Source organism: Durio zibethinus, chromosome 2 (assembly GCF_047325235.1).
Source record: "Durio zibethinus cultivar Kanyao isolate XHJ-2024 chromosome 2, ASM4732523v1, whole genome shotgun sequence".
Classification (NCBI taxonomy): Eukaryota; Viridiplantae; Streptophyta; class Magnoliopsida; order Malvales; family Malvaceae; genus Durio; species Durio zibethinus.
Window position 1 is genome coordinate 9101809 of NC_143163.1, and position 23531 is coordinate 9125339.

At 35.3% G+C, this 23531-nt stretch overlaps 2 protein-coding genes across 5 annotated transcripts; both read right to left on the reverse strand.

Moving 5' to 3' along the window:
• Positions 1-224: 224 nt before the first annotated feature.
• Positions 225-1654, reverse strand: LOC111309244 (cyclin-U1-1-like). The gene is made up of 2 exons (XM_022908247.2): positions 1149-1654; positions 225-709 (listed from the first exon to the last, which is right to left on the reverse strand). The coding sequence occupies exons 1-2, from the start codon at positions 1562-1564 to the stop codon at positions 436-438; spliced, it is 690 nt and encodes a 229-aa protein (XP_022763982.2). The 5' UTR covers positions 1565-1654; the 3' UTR covers positions 225-435.
• A 3329-nt stretch (positions 1655-4983) lies between these two features.
• On the reverse strand, positions 4984-12416 carry LOC111309241 (uncharacterized). 4 transcript variants are annotated; one of them, XM_022908242.2, is made up of 15 exons: positions 12188-12416; positions 11896-11952; positions 11348-11437; positions 11124-11254; positions 10814-10852; positions 10586-10678; positions 10339-10455; positions 9624-9719; positions 9203-9316; positions 8393-8446; positions 7884-7931; positions 6956-7106; positions 5866-6031; positions 5703-5772; positions 4984-5385 (listed from the first exon to the last, which is right to left on the reverse strand). In XM_022908242.2, the coding sequence occupies exons 1-15, from the start codon at positions 12315-12317 to the stop codon at positions 5128-5130; spliced, it is 1614 nt and encodes a 537-aa protein (XP_022763977.2). In that variant the 5' UTR covers positions 12318-12416; the 3' UTR covers positions 4984-5127. The 4 variants fall into 4 exon arrangements, with proteins under 4 accessions (XP_022763977.2, XP_089605804.1, XP_089605803.1 ...); XM_089749678.1 differs by having other exon boundaries at positions 11348-11484; XM_089749677.1 differs by lacking the exon at positions 9624-9719.
• Between the last annotated feature and the right edge of the window lie 11115 nt (positions 12417-23531).

A 23531-nucleotide genomic window follows, 5' to 3' on the forward strand; every position in this document is an offset into this window, starting at 1 on the left:
TAATCTAGGTCTCCCTTCTTTTTCACTTTAAATGATATAAGAAAATACTGGAAAAGACAAACAAAAATACGGTTTTATGTAGGATAGATTCAAAACAAAATTATGTTAATCAAGGAAAAAAAAAAAAGAGATAGTAACAAAGTTGGACTTTGAGCTGTAGTGATCCAAATTCAATTTCAGATAGTTAAAATAAACAAATAAAAAAAGGAAAGAGCGTCAACATATTTGTTGCAAACAACAGTTTCATAGTCAATAAATCCCATTCAGATATAACAAGTTCAATAGTAGCTTTCAATTCTGTTAACTCAGGCACTACATTCCTTTCTTTTCTTCTTCAAATTTGTTAATGGAACCCATTTGTTGCATTTTTATGAGTGAACAAGAGATTGGATTCAGTTACTGTAAGGCCTAAGACATGAAGAGAGGAATTTGGGGTCAGTCCACCGCTTGAGGTGATGAACAGCATTGTGTATCTTCAACTGATATTTCAGTCGCATCATCGATGGCAACAGGACTTATTCCCCTTTCAACTTTCTGTCCGCCACCATTTTTTAACATCTCTCTTTCCAAGTGGAAGCAATAGCTCTCGAAGACTCGGGAGCTAACTGTGACTCCAAAATCCAATAGGAAAAGTAGTTCTAGTTCTAGCCTGTTCAGTTCAGCATTGCTCACTCCTCCGACCCGAGCAAAGAAGGCATTGTTATAATGCCTGCATTACCAACAACCAAATAAAATTTAAAAACAACAAGAACAAAAATAGCTGTTACATGATTGTTTCATTTGTCATGGGAAACAGAAAAAGGGTTGTCAGTGTAGGGCAGTGGCAAAGGCACAAGCTATGGCCCTTACATCATCTATTTTTCACCTAATTTTCTATGTACAAAAAATACAATGAATTTGAACCAAAACTCATGCATTTTTGTCTTTTCATCCATTAATCCATTACTCCAAAGAACCAGAAAAACTAAAACTTAAAGAAACCGCATTTTATCAGACAATGAAATGCTGCATTTGTTAGTTGAATCGCGTGACTAAGATTAACCAACATCAAAGATAGCCCATTTTTACTTCACAAAAAGAAGACGTAAGAATTAGAGCAGCCCACTTTCCCTTCACAAAAAAGAAGACATAAGAATTAGAGCACTTACGCATCATCAAGAATCTTAGAAGCAACCATGACACTGGCAACCAGCAATCTATGCACATTCAAGGATATGACGAGCGACTCAGGATGTTTATGCGCAAGCCTGTCTATAAAAACATATCCTACCACAAAGCAGGAAGGGCTACAATTTGTGTACTTATATATCCTCTCCAAGTACTTTGTTATGCTTATATTTGGAGCCCTAACGCCATCAAAGGCATGCAAACTTTTCCCTAGCCAGGCAGAGCTACCATTGAAGTTCAACCCATCTAGCTGCTCCCTCAGGACCTCAACAAGCCTGTCGTTTCGGGCTACTAGCTTTTCTAGCACTGTAGAAATTATGGTCAGGACTCTTGGCGTTGTCGTCTCGGTATCCGGCTGCCGGATTTGGTGGGTGGGATAGTCGTCAGTGGCTAACATTTAATCCATTGTGAAGAAAAGTTTTGGAGACATTTGGGTGGTTAAGAGCCAATTGTTTGACTAGTGTTCATAACAGATGCTACAAAAGTTTGTGATTGATTTTTTATGTGAATAAGAAGAGGGAGTTTGTTTGGATGGTGGAGATGCCAGGCTCGTGGCTGGCTTCGAGTGATTTTGAGCCGCTAGATTTAACTTGGCTCCACGCGTGGATAACAGAAGATTGAGTTTACTTGGATAGCAACAATTCGTTCGAATGCGTAGTGGACGCTATCGTATTGGCTCCCTTTCAATTACTTCTTGTTGCGTAATAAAATTAAACCTAATAATTTAGACAAAGATTCAATGATTAGATATAAAAATTATATAAAAAAATCATATATGTATTTAATAAAAATATTTTTTTGTTTTTATTCATGTCAATAAGAGTTTCGATATAACATAATTTATATTTTATACGTATTAATACATCTAAATATATAATACAATATGAACAATATATTTGATTTAATCTTATTATATGAATATACATTTAATATGTTGAACATATTTTTTATATTTTAATACATTTTTTATATTTATTTTAATTTAATATAAACATATAATGATTATTTAATTTTTTAATCTTTTAATTGTGATACTTAATTAGTTATTTAATAATATATAAATATTATTAAAAATATTTAATTATGATAGTCATTTAATTATTATAAATTATTTTTTATAATAATAATATAAATATAATATTAATATTAATATTAGTCTTATACATTATTATTTTATTCTTTAATCTTTCATAATTTATCATTACAAATTTGATACAAAAAATTAATATAGTTATGTAATATATATTAAAATTTAAATATATATTAAATACATATTAAATGGGTATTAAATTTTTTTATTTTTTTAATATATATAAGTACTTTTTATATTATTAATATGTCAAATTTATTAAGTGATAAATGATATATAGTTTATAATTATTTATTACTTTAGTCATATACTTATATATATTCGTATTAATCGTGTCTATTTGTATATATATGTATTAATCGTATTTGTTTATATATATCCGAGTTATTCATGTTTATTCGTGTTATATTTAAACAGATTAATTGTACACATATTAATTGTGTCATATCACGTGTAATATGTATAATAAATGTTTCGTATTCATAATTTTAAGATTTAAATATATTTTATAATTCTTACCATGTTTATTTTAATAATTAATTTCATTACATGCGTCAAATACAATATGAGACATGATACAAAAATAAGAATTATTAAATCTAAATAAAATTTAGAAGATAACCCATTGAATTTTTTTTAATGAGTTGCAAATGAAATTTTTTAATAATTAAAAACTGTTAATACGTTTATTTTAAAATTTGCTCAATAAAAAATATTGAATAAGATAAATAGATAAAGATTTACATATTACCTAATACAAAAAAAAATTCAATAATTTTTTTTTTATTTTAAACTACCATCCTTTAAAAATATTATTTCATTATCTACAACAAAAATAAAGTAAAATTATAAAATGATAAATTTTTAGAATTTAACATTTTATCATTTTTTTTAATTATTTTGATCTCTAATCATGGTTTGAGTATATTTTATGTTGGTTATCAACCTATTACAACCTTCTTGCTTTATTCAGGATTGAGACTAGCAATGTAGTAACCCATAAGAAAAAAGATAATTAACATAGTTAAAAATATGTATGAAAAAATTATAACAAATATGAGGATGATTATAAGAGTGACTAATAACTTTCCCAATACCTCAAATTTGCATCAAAGTTCAACACTAAATTCTTTTTTTTTTTTTTGTACTAGTTATAAATGAGCTCATTAAACAAATCCAAAATAAGATATCATGGTGTATGTTATTTGCTTATAAATATAATCTTAGTTATTGAAACTAGTGATGATTTCAATACAAAATTAAAACTATTGAAGTATATATTGGATTCTCGAAACTTTAAATTAAGTATATTTAAAACTGAATATATAAAATGTAAATTTAATAATCATAGGGAAGTGAATGCTAATACGATTAAGTTGGATGTTGATATAATATCAAAAAATACTCATTTTTAATATTTAAGATCAATTATTTAGAACGATACTGAAATAGAAAAAGATGTAAATTTTAGGATTCAAATAGAATAGGTGAGATGGTAAAGTGTTTGTGTGATTACAACGTGCCTTTAAAATTAAAGGTGAAGTTGTATAAATAATTGTAAAGCCTGTATTGTTATATGAAATTGAATGTTTGATCATTAAGAAATAATATGAAAAGAAAATAAGCATAGCTGAAAAGAGAATGTTTAGATAAGTACGTGGTAATATTAGAAGAGACAAAATTAGAAATAAAAAAATTCAAAAAAAATTAAAAGTAATATGAATTAAGAAAATATAAGAAAAAGTCATTTAAGATGGTTTAGATATATAAAACATAAGTCTATTTGTGCACCAATTAAGAGGAGTGAGTTTTTATATTTAGGTAAAATCAAAATTTTTAAAGAGAAATTGCGATAGAGGTGGATGCAAGTAATTAGAAATAATATGAGTTAAGAAGTAGATAAAAAAGTTGTTGTTGATAAAAATATATGGCATATGAAAATTTAAAATTATGATTTAACATGATTCTTTTTTTGACCTTTCATATAACCAGCTCTAAAGTTATGTGATATCAAATTTAATGTGTTTTTGCAATATTTTACCTTTTTTATCTAATGATATATTTATACGTAGCATTCAATTTTTAATAAAATACCAAATAATTTTGATAGTTAATACTTATTAAGTTCAGTATTAATTTAGTACTTAATTTTTTAATTTGTCAAATATAAATTTTGACTTTTTATTGATGTTATTACGTGGCATTTACAGCATCTGGACTTTATTCTTGTGCTATCTAGACATGCTTAAGAACTGGTTGTCTCCAAAGATGACTGTTAGATTAAATCTTGCTCTAACTGAGAAGGGTACATCGTGAAGGCTTTGAAAAGTGGCATTACAGACTGGCCGCAGTGGCAGGACATAGGAGTTTGCAACATCGATCTGGGTAGTTAAAGCTGCAATTTGTTACCATCAATGGTTGCGGCGACAGTGCTGCTGTTTCCTTTCTAAATTGGCGGTTGTGGAGCTGGGACCTTCCCACACGAGTTCAGCATATATATGATACTTTCACAATCATATAAAACGAAAACCATGGGAAATCCAGTAGTAACTTATATTAACTTTTTTTTTTTTTTCATTTGATGCATGAATGGATGAGGATCTCTCCAGTCCAACTCTTCAATATGCAATCAGCAGACAAGCTTCCAACATATTTTCAAAACGAAAAAAAAAATGTTGACTCCTCTGAGAGTCGAAGATATCTCCGAATAAGTATGAACGAATTAATAAAAGAATTTTGATATGATCATATATATAATTCAAAAATGAATGATTAAAACCTTTCTTTGGCAGAAAATATGGAGGTTATCAATCATGATGATAGATAAACCCCCCATGAAGCTGTTATCAAAGATAAAATCATTCGGCAATCTATACATCGTGGTCATTAGAAGAAAGTAATTTCACTTCCTCATTGGTTGGATCATTCATGGAGAGCTGAATATTTGACCTGGAGTTCATTTTATTCCACTCATTCTCCACACGGAAGAAAATCCATTGGAAACGGCGGAAAATCTCCGAAGCAGCAATGGTAAACACCGTAAGGTAATTGTGACGGAGATGAGCTGACAGTTTGTACGTCCATGTGCATCGTAGGATCAAGTTGCTTCCTATCACCCAAAAGTAAACCTGCAAATCAATTCCACAGACACATGAGATAATTGAGTGAGCGCCAATGGTCCACTAAGTACACCAGAAAAGTGAACTGGTCATGGAAGGTAAGAACAAGTTTCTTATGGAGTTTGCTTATATTTTAGATATGAAGTTGCATGTAAAAATTGACCAATTAGTTAGGACACATGAATTCTCCAATTCGGCCAGTTTATACCATTGCTGATACTTAAAGTTCAAGTGTTGAACTAATCAAATTTCTTAAATTGTTCAAGCAGATGAGTATAAAAGCATTGCTCTGACTTTGGTGCTTTAATATGATAGGAATAGCTTACCCATGTTCGTCCATGTAAAAGGCGTGAGTAGAGATGTGATTTATTGAACTTGAAAGTTCGAGTGAAGCCACTAGCAGGAAAGAAAAAATATTAATAGCCACATCACTAGGATGATTTATAATTTATAAACTGATTATGAAAGTTTAAAGGGTATTTTACACACCTCAAATCCCAATCTCGTGTCACATCCCAATAAAATGAATATAATGAGTTCAAGACACTTGAAAGAAGCCAGAGAGGGCGATAAAAATTAGTCCAACTATCATGTAAGACATGGTATTTAAGGGCTGAAAGAAAAATCACAGGTACTGCCGTTGAATACTTTAATGCTGAAACCATAAGCAAAAAAAAAAAACTTATTACGATCCTGAAACAACAAAATCATATGCAATGCAGATAACTATGAGATCCTTTCCGTTTTTCCCTCAGGTAGGGTGTCATAGTTTCAGGTACAATTTCACTACCAATTAAGATTCCAACTGCTACAAACTTGGAAGAAATTGAAATCCATGACAACCTAATGCTTGTAAAAATTTCTGACCTAAAAACACACTAGTCAAACTTGATATTATATTTTTTCACTGTTGAAGATGTTCTGCAGGTCCAGATTCTGTATTCCAGTTTAAATTATTTTGTCGATGAAATGATGCACAAAACAAAAGGTATTGTGGATAAATACTTATTTATAACTAGTTGTAATTTTGTAATCTATATATTTATATTTGTATCTCTAAAATTAAATATTTATATCCTTAGAATTAAGGACAAAAAATTAAGATAGACAATCCTTCATTTATAGGATCAGTTTTAGGAAGATTTAGTTTCCTAATTTACCCACTAGTTAGTTATATATAAACTTAAGGTATTTGTATAATTATGTATGAGCAGTTTTTCAATATACATTCAGTTTTACTCTTAGTTTTTCACATAATTTTATTTCTTAGTTTTTCCACAGGTATCAAGGTTGAAACAAACATAAATTCAAGACTTTCATTACTTAATTCCATCTAACATTTTTTTGCTGATTTGCAAAGCAGGGAGCTAGCCCACAATTACCAGGAGCACATATTAGCACCACATGCGGCTCAAGTGCATTTTAAATTCATGTTGACTTGACAGAGCCACAACCAACACACTCATTACCCCACCCAAAAACATGCAAAAGTCAAAACTAAAAGCAAAATGATATAGGGAGGAAGGCAGGTGGTGAAGGAGGAAAACATTTATATTTAGAAAGTTAGTAAGAGATGCACCATTTAAAAGTGTTGATCTTTCACTAGTATCCTTGTATTGTCGAAGACATTGGAAAAACCGAAAAAGGTAAGGCAAAACAAGAACCAAAGGGATTGCAATGGAGTGACTGCCACAAACAGAATCAGCTTCAAACCATGCAATAGTGGCAACCTGCATGAGTAAGAAATCTCTCTCAAAAATACAGAAGGAAAACCTTGTGAGTTTTCGCAGACAACATCCAAGTCAAGTAAGAATATTACAATAATAATATTTTCAAGCTTCCTTCCTCAAGGTTTATAAACAGAAATGTTCTTGTTTTCGTTTTTTTTTTTTTTTTTTTAAAGAAGAGAAAAGGATAATTCTGGTTGTTTCCACACTTCAACTCCATGCCTCATTAAACCAAAGCAACCACGTACAAATCCAAAACCATTTGAACACGGATATTGAGAAAGCCACATGATAAATCAACATGATTAGATGAAACATATTTCTATCAAAGGACTATCTAGCATGAAACTACCTATTTAGCTGAAAAATATAGTAAAATTTAATATGAATTCCTCTTACTGTACTCTTCACATCTATCAGACCCTACAGGACAGTGGAGCATCATTTTGATGGCATTACCATCCACTGTCCCAATAAATCTCTTGGAACTAGTATGTTTAAGAACCAAAAAAGCTGTACCCTACTTTACAGCTAGTTTCTCTCAGCTAGTACCAAGGATAAGATGGAGCCAGAGTGGTTGAACTTCAAAAAACCAACAAATTAAAGAACCATAAAAATCTTATCAAAGTCAGACCAAAAGGAATGTCAGGCATATTTTTGTCCATGTCAAGTGAAGTGATGGTTACGAAGTCACCATGATTTTAAAGGCTCCCCTATCCGTAACATTCATTAATATGAATGACTGAAGCAGCAGTCAATGTTTAAAACAAATAGACAAACCTGTCGATGGACCATTCTACAAATGGAACGCTCCAAATCAGAAAAAACCTGCACAAAGTTTAAAACCATTAAATATCTAGAAGCAGAAATAAAAACTATTTGCTAACCATCCTTGCTATACACCAGTATTCATGTTTCACATTAAGAAGTCATTAATCCATATGTACAACAAAAAACCATTAAACAGTTACTCCTGAAGCACTAATTATAAGGGCACAAAAATAAATGGCATGAAATCAATTTCAATGGTGCAGTCATCATCTTATTGGAATACAACTATTACAACAACAATAACAACAAATCAAGCCTTTTCTCACTACAAGCGGGTCAGCTACATGGATCATATTGCACTGATTTTATCATTTTTTAAGTTACATCTTCAGCAACCTAGTTCATGCCACAAGCCTCAATTAGGTGCAATTTCACCAAGCTTTCAGTAGGTTCTCTTTCTCTATGTTAGAGGATCTCTAGCTCTAAGCATTTGAAAATTTGTTGAGTAGAACACATACCTTTGCCATAGAGGTCAAAATATCAGCCAAGAAAAAGTCGGAAAAAGTTATTGCCTGCATTCACCATAACAATTAAATACAACATATCCACATAATATAAAAGCAAGAAATAAAATATAAAAAAGAATGTGCCCCTCTTTTTTGTGAGGTTTGGATGAGCATGGCCCAACATTAAGGCCAAACATAGAAGATTGTTAGTTCATGGTCTGCATACATGCAGCCACTACAACAAGAATATAAGTTCCTATAGCACAAGGATTAGGATAGTTCACACGTAAAATTCTAGTTGTATCATGTACTAATAGGTTAAACATTATCAGGAACCACAAGATTAGTGCAGCCAAAGATCATCAACCAAGTTGAAAAACAAGACCCTTTTGCATAAGTTCTTGGAAGAGTTAAAGTTGCAGACATATAGATTTACACTAAAGTATGTCATGCACCTTTTCTTTGATCAAAGAAAAGAACATGAAGCAAAAATCAATTGAACTTCAAGACAAATAAATTCTGACTTGCTTATCAGTTTTAAAAACTTCCATACAAGTTAGATACCTACTTGCTATCTATTATTCAGAAGAACTTGACATGACTAATAACTTCCTTTGCAAAAGAGACATGCAACATAATGGACAAGTTAACAGATTACTTGCTAGGCTTCTTATATTTTGACAGGTAAATCTAATGGACAAGTTGATGGATAAGAAAGATATTTATTGAGCTTATAGTTTGAAATTTCATGACTCATGAGAATATAACAGATTGATAAGTTACTGAAATTATCAGATATGTCCATAGAGATAACAGGCACACCTGTAGTGGAATAATTATCCGCCAAAGAGTCCTTAGCAAGTAGTAACGGGATGAAAAATAAAAGATGTCAAAAGGGAATATCAGAATCATCACAACTGCAAAATATAAAAGCACCTGCAGTAGAAAACATGTAAAATTTAGTGATGTGCAGAAATGGTAAGGAGTAAGTGTGCCTAGAAAATCTCTTAAGAACGTGCTTTGGTGGAACTGTAACTGGGAAATCAGGAATGACCCTTCAGAATGAGGATAGGTTTTGTTTGTAGGCTTATCCTATATTAATCAGTAACAGAACCATGAAGAAAGTGCTGCAATTTGTTCTTCACATTGAAGATGTTGAAACTATAATCAGCTTATCAGTCATGCAAGGAGCAAAAGAATTAGCATATAATAATACAAATAGGAGAGGATGCATCTATTACACTGGTTGTGAGGCAGCCAATGATACTTCTCCATGAGAATAAAGATAAAGATATGCTGTCATACTAGTAGGAACAATGATGGTCATCCATGTAGCACACTGCAGTTACAACAATTGTAGAGAGTTATTTGGGGAAACTTACCAAGTACTATTATTAACAATAGCAATTGGGCTCTATGTAGATTGTAGACATTTCAAGCTAAAAATAAAAACTATATAAATAAAAAAAGAAAATGAAACTATTCCTTCAAAAGTAAAATGATCCTCTCTGTCTCTCTCACACACACATACAGAAATCAAAGCTAAAAATGAAAACTATAAATGGCTCCATCAAAATAATAAATCAGCTACACATACGTCAAATGTACTGAAATCCTATTAAAGAAGCAGGGATTTGGGACCAAGATAAATTTCACTAGTATATCAGAAATAAACTGCATTAGTTGTCAGCTACATCGTATATCACTTGAAACACAAGGCAAGCAACTACAGTTTATCCATAAAGTGATACTAGCATACGAGAGGGTGAACAGCACACAGCAGACAACTTCTAATCAAAACAACATCTAACAGATGTTAAATAGTACACACTTCAAACACAAGGCGAGCAAATATAATTTATCCATAAAATGATATCAGCATACAAGAGGGTGATCAGCACGTAGCAGAAAACTTCTGATCAAAACAACATCTACAGCTAGTTGGAAAATTCAATTACCTTCCATATTTCTCTATGAGTGAGATGATTCTGATGAAGATCAAAAATTTTGGCATAATTGACATTAGACTGAGAAAACACCCATAAATTGATTCCCCAAAGCCATACCATTGTAGTCTGCAATATCAAAACCAGAAGAAAAATCTCTTATCATGCAGGGTTCTTTTACACAACACACACACATTCAAATTGGATAAAGAAGAGTTAGATTAACATAACATATTCTCTTTTAGAAAATCTTACTAACCACAAGAAGAAGAGGATTATAATACAAAAATGCCTCATATAGAAATAGGTCTCGTAAGTCCACACTCATTCTCATTACAGAATGCCATCCAATCTGCAATGTTTTGACATACACAATGAGAACTTGTAAGCAACATGAACAAATCTTATAGTCCTTTGATATTACTTCTATTAACATCAAATTTGAACTTTATAGCTTGAAATAAGTATTATATAAAATAAGACTAACCTTGCTGCAGATGAAACCCCAGACCAAGAACAACAGAACCTGGATATCTAAATAGATCAGGATTCTAGAAAGTTGAGAAATTATAGATAAAAAGGGGAAAACAATGTGGAGGAAACTTTTTTAACACATACCATAAAGATGCAGCTACTTTTCCATTTTGTAACTAAAGTAATGACAAAAATTTGAATTCAAATCATGGAATGCATTTTTCTTTGAATTTAACCACTCTACATTTATTAAACAAATGAAAAGACCAAAAAGAAGGAAACTAAATGGATAATTAACAGAAAGCATATAATTGAAAACAAACCTTGAGTCTCCATAATAATATAGGTGATGGCACTATTGCAACAGTAACCATTGGTATAGTTGCATTCTTCAATCCATTTACCTCTATGGGATGAAAGTGACTATTCTCAACACCATTTCCCAATTCGTCACCTAACAAATATTCTACAAATATTAGGTCTACGAAGCATAATTAAATAACAACAGCCTTTAATTCCAAGAGTCATGTGCTTATAATTCTTGTACCAATATCAGATACAACAACTCTGCTACCAGACTTTCTCAAATGCGGGCTATTGATAGGAGCTGCCACCGGACCTCCAAACATAGATGTATCTAGAAGATGGTAAAGCTATTAGCACCACTCCAGCTACACTACCAACCTGCAACACATAATATTGAATAGAAATATGGAAGAAAATAACAGCATATGGATAAGCATATCTTATATAATCGGTAGGCACGAGCATGTCATTTAACAAGCATATATCTAAGTTCAGTGCTGACATTTCTTCCAAGAATGAGTTAACCAGACATTCTTAGGGTGAGATGGTCAGTTAGAAAAAATGGGTTAGTTAATGCAACAGCATAGCAAATTTAGACAACATTACAAAGTAAAAAAAGACACATTAATTTAGTAAACCTTAATCCTACTGTTGATCACCCAACATTGTTAGCCAACCACATAACATCCAATTATATAATTAACCTTACATGCTTACATGCATAGAGTCCAAAGAGAATCAAGAAAAAGAAAAGAAAAATAAAATCCATACATAAAAGTTTAGCCTTACCTATCAAAGTTCCCGGCAATGATGTCCCCGATAAGAGAGCTTGGCGCTGCCCAATATCTAAAGAAACGAAAACAAATGGAAAACTAAGGAATTTCCAGTTCCTATAAAACAGGAAGAATTTGTTTCGGGTGCAGATATCAACTGCCACAATTTTCTGGGAAAGTTTTTTTTTTTTGGAACCCTGATCAGAACAGAATTATACATAAAAAGAAAAAGTGTCGACAGATAATAATGACTTCGAATACTGTGATAGATTGAAATTCCGACTTCCTTTTATGGATCTCAAATCAACCTGAATTTTTGGGCTGTCTGAGTGAATTATAAGGAAACGGAGCCAAAGGGTGATTAAATTGCTTTTGCAGGACCTGATTACACATGTAAAAGCAAGTGCGGGGTTGGATTTCGGATTCAAGGTAAAACATAAAGGCGTGTTTGGTTCGCTTTCATAAACGTGTTTTCGGGACCCGGCTGATGAAATTGTGAAAATGAGAAATGTTAAATTCGAAAGAGAAGCCTTATGTTTTTGTATTGTCCCTTAATTACTCCTTTAATATGTTGGCCCTATTGTTGTGTCGGTTTTCCATCAAAAGGAAATTGTTAATATCAAATTCCTATTTCTATGGGTTAAATATTTTTCCTTTTTTTCAAATCAATATGAATAATGTTTTCTTTTTTTACTTAAAATTGTTAAAATTTAAGTTTGATAATTAAAATTAAAAATCTAACATTTTACCTACAAATTACATAATTGTTAATTTAATTTTTTTCTCTCCCAATGATAAGAAAGAGAATTTCATAATATCAAATTCTTTCATAGCATTTTTAGTGCTTTTTAGGTAACTAGAACGAGAATACATGACAAATTTAAAATAAAACCTAATAATAAAATACAAAAATAATACAAAAAAAATACGAAATTAATATGATTTAAAATTTTAATAAAAATTATATATGAGATTGATAAAAATAAAAAAATATATTTTGTATTTTGTACACCGATGTAAATTTAATATGATAATTTTTATATTTTAAATATATCTGATATTATATAAATACATCAATAACATATTTTTTTATTAACAATTTTAAACATAGTTTATCATAAAGGTTGAACTTAAATTCATTTTAAAAGTTTTAAATTCATTTGATATTTATTAACTTTGATGAAATGACAAAATATGATACATTAACATCAAATTATTAAAAAAAAAAAAAAAAGGAATTGACGGACGTAACAAACAATCTCCCATTACCGATACCCTAAACCAAATTCCACATTTTAACTTTTGCATGGTGATAAGTGATAAAACAACATGGATAATCCGACAAACAGACCCAAGCCAACTCTTGTTTCCCAGTTCATGTAAATGGACATGGACCACACTTTGAGTTGAGTTGAGTCCAGTCTTATCGTGCAGACCAGCTCTGATCTGCTGGTTGCTCGTTCGCATGCCTAATCTGGCCCTCCAGACATCTTTATTCTGGCCCAAAGTCCCCCCTTTACAGGTCTAAGAGTTTTTTTTTTTTTTTCATTAAAAAAAAGAGTTTAAAATTAATTTAAAAATATTACCACGCATTATCAAAAGTGGTTTACTCCCTTTCCACAAACGTAACAAAAGTGGTTTCACTGCCAGTTAAATTATTGCAAAGTTTACTACTTCCGAACACAGCAAGAGCATCTGCACATCTATTGCCCTCCCTCAAGAAACGGAGAATCTTCTGGTTGCCAAGCTCCCTCAGGAGTTGCCTGCAATCGGAGATAAGAAGTTGAAACATAGGGTTAGGTAAACTCTGACTTTTAACCATAGAGTTGACTACAGAAGCATAAGTTCAATTTCAAGGTTTTGGATTTAAGGTTCTTAGCCAGGACGGCTAGGATATTGGTTCTAATACCAATAAATCTAGAAGATCCTCTAATCCACTTCCCATTACGATCTCAAATAAGGGCTCCAGCACCAATTTTACCTGGGTTTCCTAGGAAAGACCCATCAATATTCAACTTACACCAACCGACTCTTGGAAGAGTCCATCGAATGGGAACAAAGGAGTTTGAAGTAATCGTGGCATCTTCCCGGTTCATGGCAAAGTACTCTCTTGCGCCCTCGGCTGCTCTCCTAATGGTGTCCCGTTTGCTTATAATGCCATTAAAAATTTTATTGATCTGCTCCCTCCAAATATCCCATAGTGTATGAATTTCAATCCCCAAGGAATCCCATTATCGTAGAATCCTTATTTGCATGACGCATTTCGAAACAAATCTGTAAAGAACAAATGTTCTTTCCATTCCAATTTAAGGTTATGACATGTATATTTATATTATGAGAGTACAAGTGTCACGCCCTAGGTGGGTGCGCTAGGCACATCAGGCGCGCCAGCACACGAGCCAGAGGTTGAGGCCTGCACACCAGGTGCGCTGGCGAGTATTTGTGCGCAAGGCTTAGAAAACAAGGCCAGAACGCTTGCCTAGCTTGCAGGCCAGCCCGTGAGGCCAAGGCCTGGCCAGCAGGCTACCCACACCACATCCAGAGGGGCTCAAGGTGGGAGACACGCAAGTGAAGCTTCTGAAAGCTTGCATGATCAGTAGGAGCCTCTTGATAGATTTGGTTGACCCTAGAAATCAGGAGTTAGAATCCTGATTGATTGTAATCTTTGTAATCCCTTCATTTTAGCTTTTATTATAAGGATATTGCCATTAAGTGTAGCTGGAGCCTCAACTATAAATAGAGGGTTGTTCCACCCTCATTTGTACACCATCAAACACTTCTGTTTCAGTGAATACAGAGCATATTTCAGCATTCTACCTTGTTATCATGTTTCTCTTTAACTTGCATAATCAGCCCTTCCCATTGTTCTAGTGCCTGCACGCTTGTGTTTTACGTTGACTTAGGCATAAAGGAGGAGATTCCAAGCCTAAGGTTGCACGAATTCTGAGTCTAAGGTCGGAGCCCGTGACAGTTGATATTAGAGCAAGTTCGGTTCTGCGTGTTTATGTTGTGCAGGTTAGATCGTGATTGAGGAGATGGCATCCCAAAACGACGTTGCTAGCCAACAACTAGAGGCCCAGGAGTAGGGGAGTTGAAGAGGCATGAAAGCCAGTTCAAGAGATATATGGTCTACCATGGACGGTAGGCTGGCTAAGATGAAGGTGACCATGGGCGACATAGGGGAGAAGGTTGAGGAAGTGGAAACTCACATTGCATCACTAGACTCCTTGGGGGAGGAAATCCAAGGTGAGCTACAAGCTGCTCTTAATAAAGGCATGAACGTGATCACCCAAAGGAATGAGGCCTTGGAGGCTAAAGTGCTGACCTTGCGCGATGGCATGGAGGCCATGCGTCAGCGGATGGAGGAGCTTGCCAGTAAGCTCGTTACTTGCAAGACTGCCATTGGGCATGTTTACTAGAGTGTCTAAGTCCAGAATGGATGTCCCCAAGCCTAAGGAGTTCAAAGGGACTAGGGCAACCAAGGAAGTAGACAACTACCTATGGGGTATGGAGCAGTATTTTCAGGCCATGGGCATGCAGGACGAGACAATAAAGGTAAGCACCGCTACTATGTATCTCACTGATGTAGCCTTATTGTGGTGGAGGCGTAGGTGTGATGATGTCAGGCGTGAGAGTGCTAAGATTAGAACCTGGGCAGAGTTTCAAAAAGAGTTCAGAGAGCAATTTTACCCAGAGTATGCCAATGATGAGGAGCAGGCAAAGTTACGCAGGTTGAACCAGCAAGGTGACATAAGGGAGTATGTCCATAAAATTCTCTGAACTGATGCTACAGATCTCGAATCTAGGCGAAAAGGATGCCTTATTTGCTTTCATGGATGGACTGAAGCCGTGGGTGAAGCATGAGCTACAACGGAGGGAAGTTCATGACTTGGCTAAAACTATGACCACTGTTGAGTCCTTGATAGAGTTTAAGCCTTTGAACAAGTTCGAGTCTTCTAAGCCCAAGGGTAAGGGTAGGGACAATAAGGACCGAAAGAAGCAGTCCAAGGGGAAGGATCGTGACCAGCAGTCCAAGGATGGGGACCGAGACCGTTCAACCAAAGATGGCAAGAAGAAGCCACCAACAGGCAAGTGGAAAGCAAAGGGGGACCAAGAGCCACTAGCATGCTACCTATGTGGAGGGAGCCACATAGCACGTAATTGCTCGTAAAAAGGCAAGTTGGTTGCTGTAGACAAGGAGTCTGACGATGAGCCAAAGTCAGGGGCAGCAAAGCTTGGGTCGTTGGTGCTCAATACTGTCCAGAATAAGGGGAACCTAAGCTAAAGGGCTTGATGTTTACCGATCTGATGATTACGAGTCAGAAGGTGAGCGCACTGGTGGACACAGATGCCTCACATCTTTTTATTTCAGGTGATGAAGCCCGAAAGCTAGGACTAAAGGTATAGAAAGGGACTAGTACCATTAAAATGGTGAACTCCAAGGAGGTTCCAACCATTGGAGTAGCACGGGGAGTGGAGTTACAGCTTAGAGACTAGAAAAGCAAAGAGACCATAGAGGTAATACCCCTTGATGACTATGAGTTTGTGATTGGGTTGGATTTCTTTATTCGAATTAACGCCCTCTTTGTGCCTTTTGCCAATTGTATTTGTATCTTGGATGCACGGTACAATGTCTAGTACCATTGAAGAGAGGGTCTGGAGTTGGGTCGTGGGTGGTGTCAGCCATCCAATTTGCCAAGACGATAAGCAGAGAAGAAAACACCTTCTTGGTAGCCCTGAAATATGATGAGCCAAGGGAGAAGAAGATCGAGTCACCCTTGGAGGTGCTAAAGGTGCTAAAGGTGCTGAAGACCTTTAGCGATGTGATGCCCGTAAAGCTGCCTAGCCAGTTACCACCTAAGAGGAAGGTGGACCATAAGATCAAGCTGGTGTCCGAGGCCAAGCCACCAGTTAGAGCCCTTTACCGAATGTCCCTACCAGAGTTGAAGGAGTTAAGGAAGCAGCTCAAAGAGTTAGTTGATGCTGGCTTCATCAAGCCATCGAAGTCACCATATGATGCACCAGTTCTATTCCAACGTAAGCATGATGGGTTGTTACGGTTGTGCATAGACTACTGGGCTTTGAACAAACTGACCGTCAAGAACAAGTACCCTATCCCACTCATTGCGGACTTGTTCGACCAACTTGAGAGCGCGAAGTGGTTCACCAAGTTGGATTTGAGGTCGAGCTACTACCAAGTCAGGATCATGGAGGGAGATGAGCCAAAGACAACATGTGTCACTCGGTATGGTTCGTATGAGTTCTTGGTGATGCCATTCAGACTCACGAATGCCCCAGCAACATTCTGCACCCTTATGAACAAGGTACTTCAGTCGTTCCTTGATCAATTTGTTGTGGTTTATTTAGATGACATTATGATCTATAGCCAAACTTTAAGAGAGCATGTAGACCACTTGAGACAGGTGTTCGAGGTGTTGCAGGTGCACAAGCTGTTTGTCAAGAGAGAGAAGTGCTCATTCGCCCAGCAGGAGATCCCATTCCTATGCCACATAATGAAAGGTGGCAAGATACGCATGGATGAAGGTAAGGTGCACACCATCTTGGAGTGAGAACCGTCAGCTAAGGTCACTGAGTTGAGATCATTCCTTAGGCTGGTTAACTACTACAGGCGCTTCATCAAAGGTCACTCATCTAATACCCATGCCATTGACTGACTTGCTCAAGAAAGAGAGAGCATGGAAGTGGAACGCAAGGTGCCAGAAAGCCTTTGACAGTTTGAAGCAGGCTATGATCGAAGAGCCAATCTTGGCCTTGCCAGACCATGTCAAGCTATATGAGGTGCATACAGATGCATTAGACTTTATCATAGGGGTGTGTTGATGCAAGATGGACATCCTTCGTGTTTAAGAGCAGGAAGCTGAATGAGACTGAGTGTAAGTACACGGTCCAAGAGAATGAGATGATAGCAGTGGTACACTACTTGCGCACTTAGTGCCATTACCTGTTGGGATCGAGGTTCATGGTTAAAATGGACAATGTGGCGACCAGCTACTTCTAGACACAAAAAAAGCTATCCTCCAAGCAAGTGAGATGGTAAGATTTTCTTACAAAATTTGATTTCCAGATGGAGTACAAGTCGAGGTGGGTGAACCTGATGGCAGATGCCCTGAGCAAAAAGACTAACCTTGTTGCCATTAGCCAACCAAAGGGGTCACTAGTACCATGCATCAAGAAGGGACTTACGCATGATCCTACAGCCAATGCTCTTATGAAGTACGCCCAGCAAGGTAAGACTAGGCGATTTTGGGTACAAGATGGTTTGTTGTACACCAGGGACAATAGACTATTTGTGCCGTAGCATGGGAAGCTCCGCAAGGAAGTTTTGTAAGAGTACCATGATTCAAGGTAGGTTAGACACCCAGAAGTGAGTCGTACCTTGGCTCTGATCAAGGATCGATACTACTAGCCGCACATGAGAGACGATGTGGAGGCTTATGTAAAGACTTGTCTTGTGTGCCAACAAGACAAAGTGGAGCTCAAGAAACTAGGCAGTCTCTTGGAGCCATTGCCAGTGCCAAAGCGACCATGAGATAGTGTTTCTCTGAACTTTATAGTCGGTCTACCCAAAGCAGAGGGGTTTGGAAGCATCATGGTAGTGGTGGACAGGTTTTCTAAGTATGGAGTCTTCATTCCAGCAATCAAGGAGTGCCCAGTCAAGGAGGCAGCTAGATTGTTCCTGAATAACACGGTTAAGTACTAAGAAGTGCTGATGACCATTGTTAGTGATCAGGACGGGCGTTTCACAGGCAGGTTCTGGTCTGTGTTGTTCAAGCTATTGAGGTCAGACTTAAACTTTTCCACCAGTATGCATCCGCAGACCGATTGGCAGACAGAATATGTGAATTAACTATTAGAGGTCTACCTCAGGCACTATGTGAGTGCCACACAAAGGAACTGGCCAAAGCTACTAGATGTTGCATAGTTTTCTTGCAACTTGCAAAGGAGCGAGGCAACAAACCATAACTTATTTAAGGTTGTGACAGGGCAACAACCACTAACACTTGGTCTGATTGCTGTAGGTTATACAGGATCGAATCCAGTAGTATACAAGTTTACCAAGGCATGGTAGGAGTAAACTGACTTGGCTAGAGTATGTCTACACAAAGTGACAAAAAGGTCGAATAAATGGGCAGACCAGAATAGGCGGGATGTGCAGTTCCAGGTTGAAGACTTGGTGTTGGTGAAGCTGCATCCCATTGTACACCACAGGGGGCTACACAAAGGCCTAGTCTAGAGGTATGAGGGACCTTTTCGAGTAGTCAAGAGGGTAGGCAAGGTTGTCTACAAGCTGGATATGCCACCCAAACCGAAGGTACACCAGGTGTTCTATGTAAGCATGCTCAAGCCGTTGCATGAGAATAAGGGAGATCCATGACGAGTAAAGTCAAAGCATGCACCATTGGGAGCAAAGGCCTCATATGAGAAGGAGGTCCACAGCATCATAGTTGATCGAAAGGTGAGATAGAAAAACTATCAACCAAGACAAGAGTACTTGATGGGTTGGAAGAGACTTCCAAACAGTGAGGTGAGCTAGGAACCAACAGAGGACTTATGACAGTTCGGGGACCAGATCAGGTAGTACCATGCAGAAGATGTAATGAGGGCGTTGCATAATCAGGTGGAGGAGAATGTCACACCCTGAACGGACGTGTCAGGCACATCAGACGCACCAACACGCGAGCCAGAGGTTGAGGCCCGCACACCAGGCGAGCTGGCGGGTATTTGTGCACAAGGCCTAGGAGACGAAGCCAAAACGCCCACCCAGCTTGCAGGCTAGCCCGTAAGGCCAAGGCCTGGCCAGCAAGCTACCCACACCACATCCAGAGGGGCCCAAGGTGGGAGATACGCAAGTGAAGCTTCTGGAAGCTTGCAGGATCAATAGGAGCCTCCTAGCAGATTTGGTTGACCCTAGAAATCAAAAGTTAGAATCCTGATTGATTGTAATCTTTGTAATCCCTTCATTTTAGCCTTTATTCTAGGGATATTACCATTAAGTGTAGCTAGAACCTCAACTATAAATAGAGGGCTGCTCCACCCTCATTTGTACACCATCAAAGACTTCTGTTTCAATGAATACAAAGCATATTCTAGCATTCTATCTTGTTATCTTGTTTCTCTTTAACTTATGTAATCAACCTTTCCATTGTTCTAGTGCTCGCACGCTTGTGTTTTAGGTTGACTTAGGCATAAAAGAGGAGATTCCAAGCCTAAGGTCGCACGGATTCTGAGTTTAAGGTCGGAGCCTGTAACACAAGCACATTTGCACATAATTAAATGTACAACTATTGACAATATATTCTAATATGCTTTCTAAAGCAATTGGGAAGAACTCCACAAGAGCTTATTTTTAAATGGATGAAAAATTGAGGAAAAAAGTCTTTCGATAAATATATCAACTAGTTGTGATTGAAAACGAAAAAAAAAAAGACTTGAAAAAAATGCTTGTAAATAAAGTCTCAAACAAAGTAATAAGAGGTCTTGATATGTTTTATGCAAGCATGTGAGACTAGATTGGCATTAAGTTGAGTAGCACTTATATTGTCAGAATATACAAAATAAGGTAGTGCAAAAGAAAATGCAACCTTATTCAATATATAAGAAAATCAAAGTATATCTCGAGAAGCTATAGAAAAAGTCATATATTCTGCTTCAGTACTAGATTGAGCAACATAAACTTACTTTTTAGCACACCAAGAAACAGGATTGAAACCTAAGAAAAGATAGTGACCCATTGTAGAACGTCTAGTGTCTGGATAATTAGACTAATCAGTATCAACATAACATACCAAATTCAACGTAGTGTAAGGAAATAATCAAATACCACAATTGATAGTTCCTTTAAGATATCTCAAGATTCGTTTTACAGCCTAAAAGTGAATATCACAGGGCACATACATAAATTGATAAACTTGTTATACAGCATAGGTAATGTCAAGTCTATTAAAAGTAAGATATTATAGAGCTCCAACAATGGTGTGATATTGTGATGCATCTGAAAGTAAAGTTTCATCATATAGAAAAGCTTATTACTAACAGTTACTGGAGTAGAAGTAGGTTTGCAGTTTTTCATACCCAAACATGAAAGTAAAGACAACACATATTTTATTTGTGTCAACAATAAATGTTTAGGTGTACGATATACCTATATTCCAAGAAAATAATGAAGATCATCGACATCTTTCATTAAAAATTGCTAATAAAGCTATGAAATGAATGAATGAATAACACTTAATGAAAAGCCAGTGAGAATGATATCATTCACATAAAGTAAAAGTAACATCATGTCAAATAAGAAACGCCATATGAAGAAAGAAGGATCTGCTTAACTGCTTTTGAAACCATGTGCATGAAGAGCATAACTAAACCTTTGAAACCAAGCTCATGGAGCTTGATGAAGACCATAAAAAGTGTGATGTAATTTACAAACATGACGAAGATGATTTGGGTCCACAAACCCTAGTGGTTGTACCATATAAACTTCTATATGCAACTTGCCATGTAAAAATACATTTTTAACATCTAATTACCTGATAGACCATCATCTACTAACAATAATAAAGAGAACAATTTGAATGGTGGTGGCCTTAACAACAAGGCTAAAGGTGGAGTCAAAGTCAATACCTTCTAGTTGTGTAAAGCCTTTTACCACTAATTTTTCATTATACCGCTTAATGGTACTATTAGTTCATTCTATGATTTTAAAGATCCAATGACAACCAACAACATTCATGAATGAATTACGAGGCACTAAAGATCAAGTATTATTTTGCATCAAAGCAAAATATTCATCATTCATAGTTGAAATCTATTTTTCATCTTGACATGTTTCTTTAAAGGATCTTGGCTTAAGAGATGGATAATTTGTAACATATAAAAAGTATGGTACCTTAGGCCTTCAAATATGATTTCAACTTCATGTAACCATAAGATGTATGGTTTTAAAACCAGAAAAAGTGGACGGCCTAGATGATGGTTGAGTAGATGGTAGTAACACAGTTGTATCAAGTTCATAAATAGTTGTATTTGGGATTGAAGCATTTGGTAATGGTTCTAACACAATTGTAGTAAGAGGTATGGGTAGAGATATCATAAAACTAACCTCATGAGATGTAAAATAGTCAATGGGATAAGAAAAAATCTTAAGAGTTGTAAAATCAGAACGTTTTACAAAAGGAAAGCATTTTCACCAAATACAACATGCCGTAAGATATAAACCTTACCATTAGAGAGGTCTAAACAACAATATCCTTTGTGGATTGAACTATACCCTAAGAGGACACAACGAGTGGATTTTAAGAAAAGTTTATGTTTTTGATAAGTTTCTAAATAAGGATAACAAGCACATCCAAAAATGCTTAAATGATTATAGTCTAGCATAAAGTTAAATACATCTCAAAAGGAGAATGATTATTTAAAACTGATGTAGGAAGTCGATTGATAAGATAAACAACTATAAAAAATGCTTCAAGCCAAAGATATCATGGTAAGAAAGCTTGAAACAACAGAGTCATGCCCATTTCCTTAATATGTCTATGTTTTTGTTATGCTAAACCATTATGTTCATGGATATATGGACAAAAAATTCGAAGAGAAATACCACGGTGATCAAGAAGATTTTTAAAATCACCTTTAACAAGTTCATTAGCTCCATCACACTAAAAAAAATTTGACCTTATTGCCAAATTAATTTTCAACCAATCTCAAAATTCTCAAAATAAGTAACATTATCAGAACGACGCTTCAATGGATAAAACCAAGTATAACAACTGAAATCATCCGTAAAAATAATATAATAAAAAAAACTAATAATAGTAGTAATGGGAGATGGCCCTCAAAGATCACAATGAATTAATTCAAAAACATTAAAAGTTATCCTAGTAAATAAACCAAAAGGCAACGTTTACTTTTTCCTGCTTAACAAGCTGCACAAGTTAAGTTAGAAAAAGAAAGAATCTTTAGGACAGATAAACTTACTAGATTTTAACTGTGTTGTAACCTTACTAGCTAGATGTCCAAGTCGTGGATGCCAAATTATTCCAAAAACTAAAGAAGAACTGCCACTGAACAAAACTTGTTAGTCGCATTGTCTTGCACCAACAAATCACTTCACATCTCTTATAGGAATCACATAAAGTTTACCTTTAACTGGTCCATCTAGAATTATCTTTCTCATGTGAATATTCTTAATAACAAAACTCCAAGAAAAATAATAAAAATCACAGTTATTGTCTATGGTTAGCTTAGCAATAGACAATAAATTTTCTTGTAATGATAGAATAAATAGAATATTTTTCAATGCTAATTTTGTAGAACCAAGATATATAGTAGAATCACCAATACGAGTGATGTTAAGAGAATTACAATCTCCAATAAAAACACATTCATTGCTAGTATAAAGAGTGAACTAATGTAACAATGAGGGATTGAAAGTCATGTGACTGGTAACACTTGAATCTGCCAGTCAGTAGACATCATTGTCATTGTCTATTAGAGCATTAAATGAAGTAGCAATAGAAAGATAAAGACTAGCAAAAGAATTGCTTAGACTATGATCAGATTTATTGTAACAATATTGACATGTTACAATATTATGATTGAATTGGTGACAAATCTGACACCTTATGGCACTGT

Excerpts from the sequence above, each read along its gene's own strand:
- LOC111309244 (XM_022908247.2), bottom strand. The coding sequence starts at position 1,564 with ATGTTAGCCACTGACGACTATCCCACCCACCAAATCCGGCAGCCGGAT. Across the intron at positions 710-1,148 it reads TCTAAGATTCTTGATGATGC|GCATTATAACAATGCCTTCT; the intron begins GTAAGTGCTCTA and ends TTGGTAATGCAG.
- LOC111309241 (XM_022908242.2), bottom strand. The coding sequence starts at position 12,317 with ATGTTTTACCTTGAATCCGAAATCCAACCCCGCACTTGCTTTTACATG. Across the intron at positions 10,456-10,585 it reads ATAATCCTCTTCTTCTTGTG|ACTACAATGGTATGGCTTTG; the intron begins GTTAGTAAGATT and ends TTGATATTGCAG. Across the intron at positions 5,386-5,702 it reads TTTTACATGGACGAACATGG|GTTTACTTTTGGGTGATAGG; the intron begins GTAAGCTATTCC and ends ATTGATTTGCAG.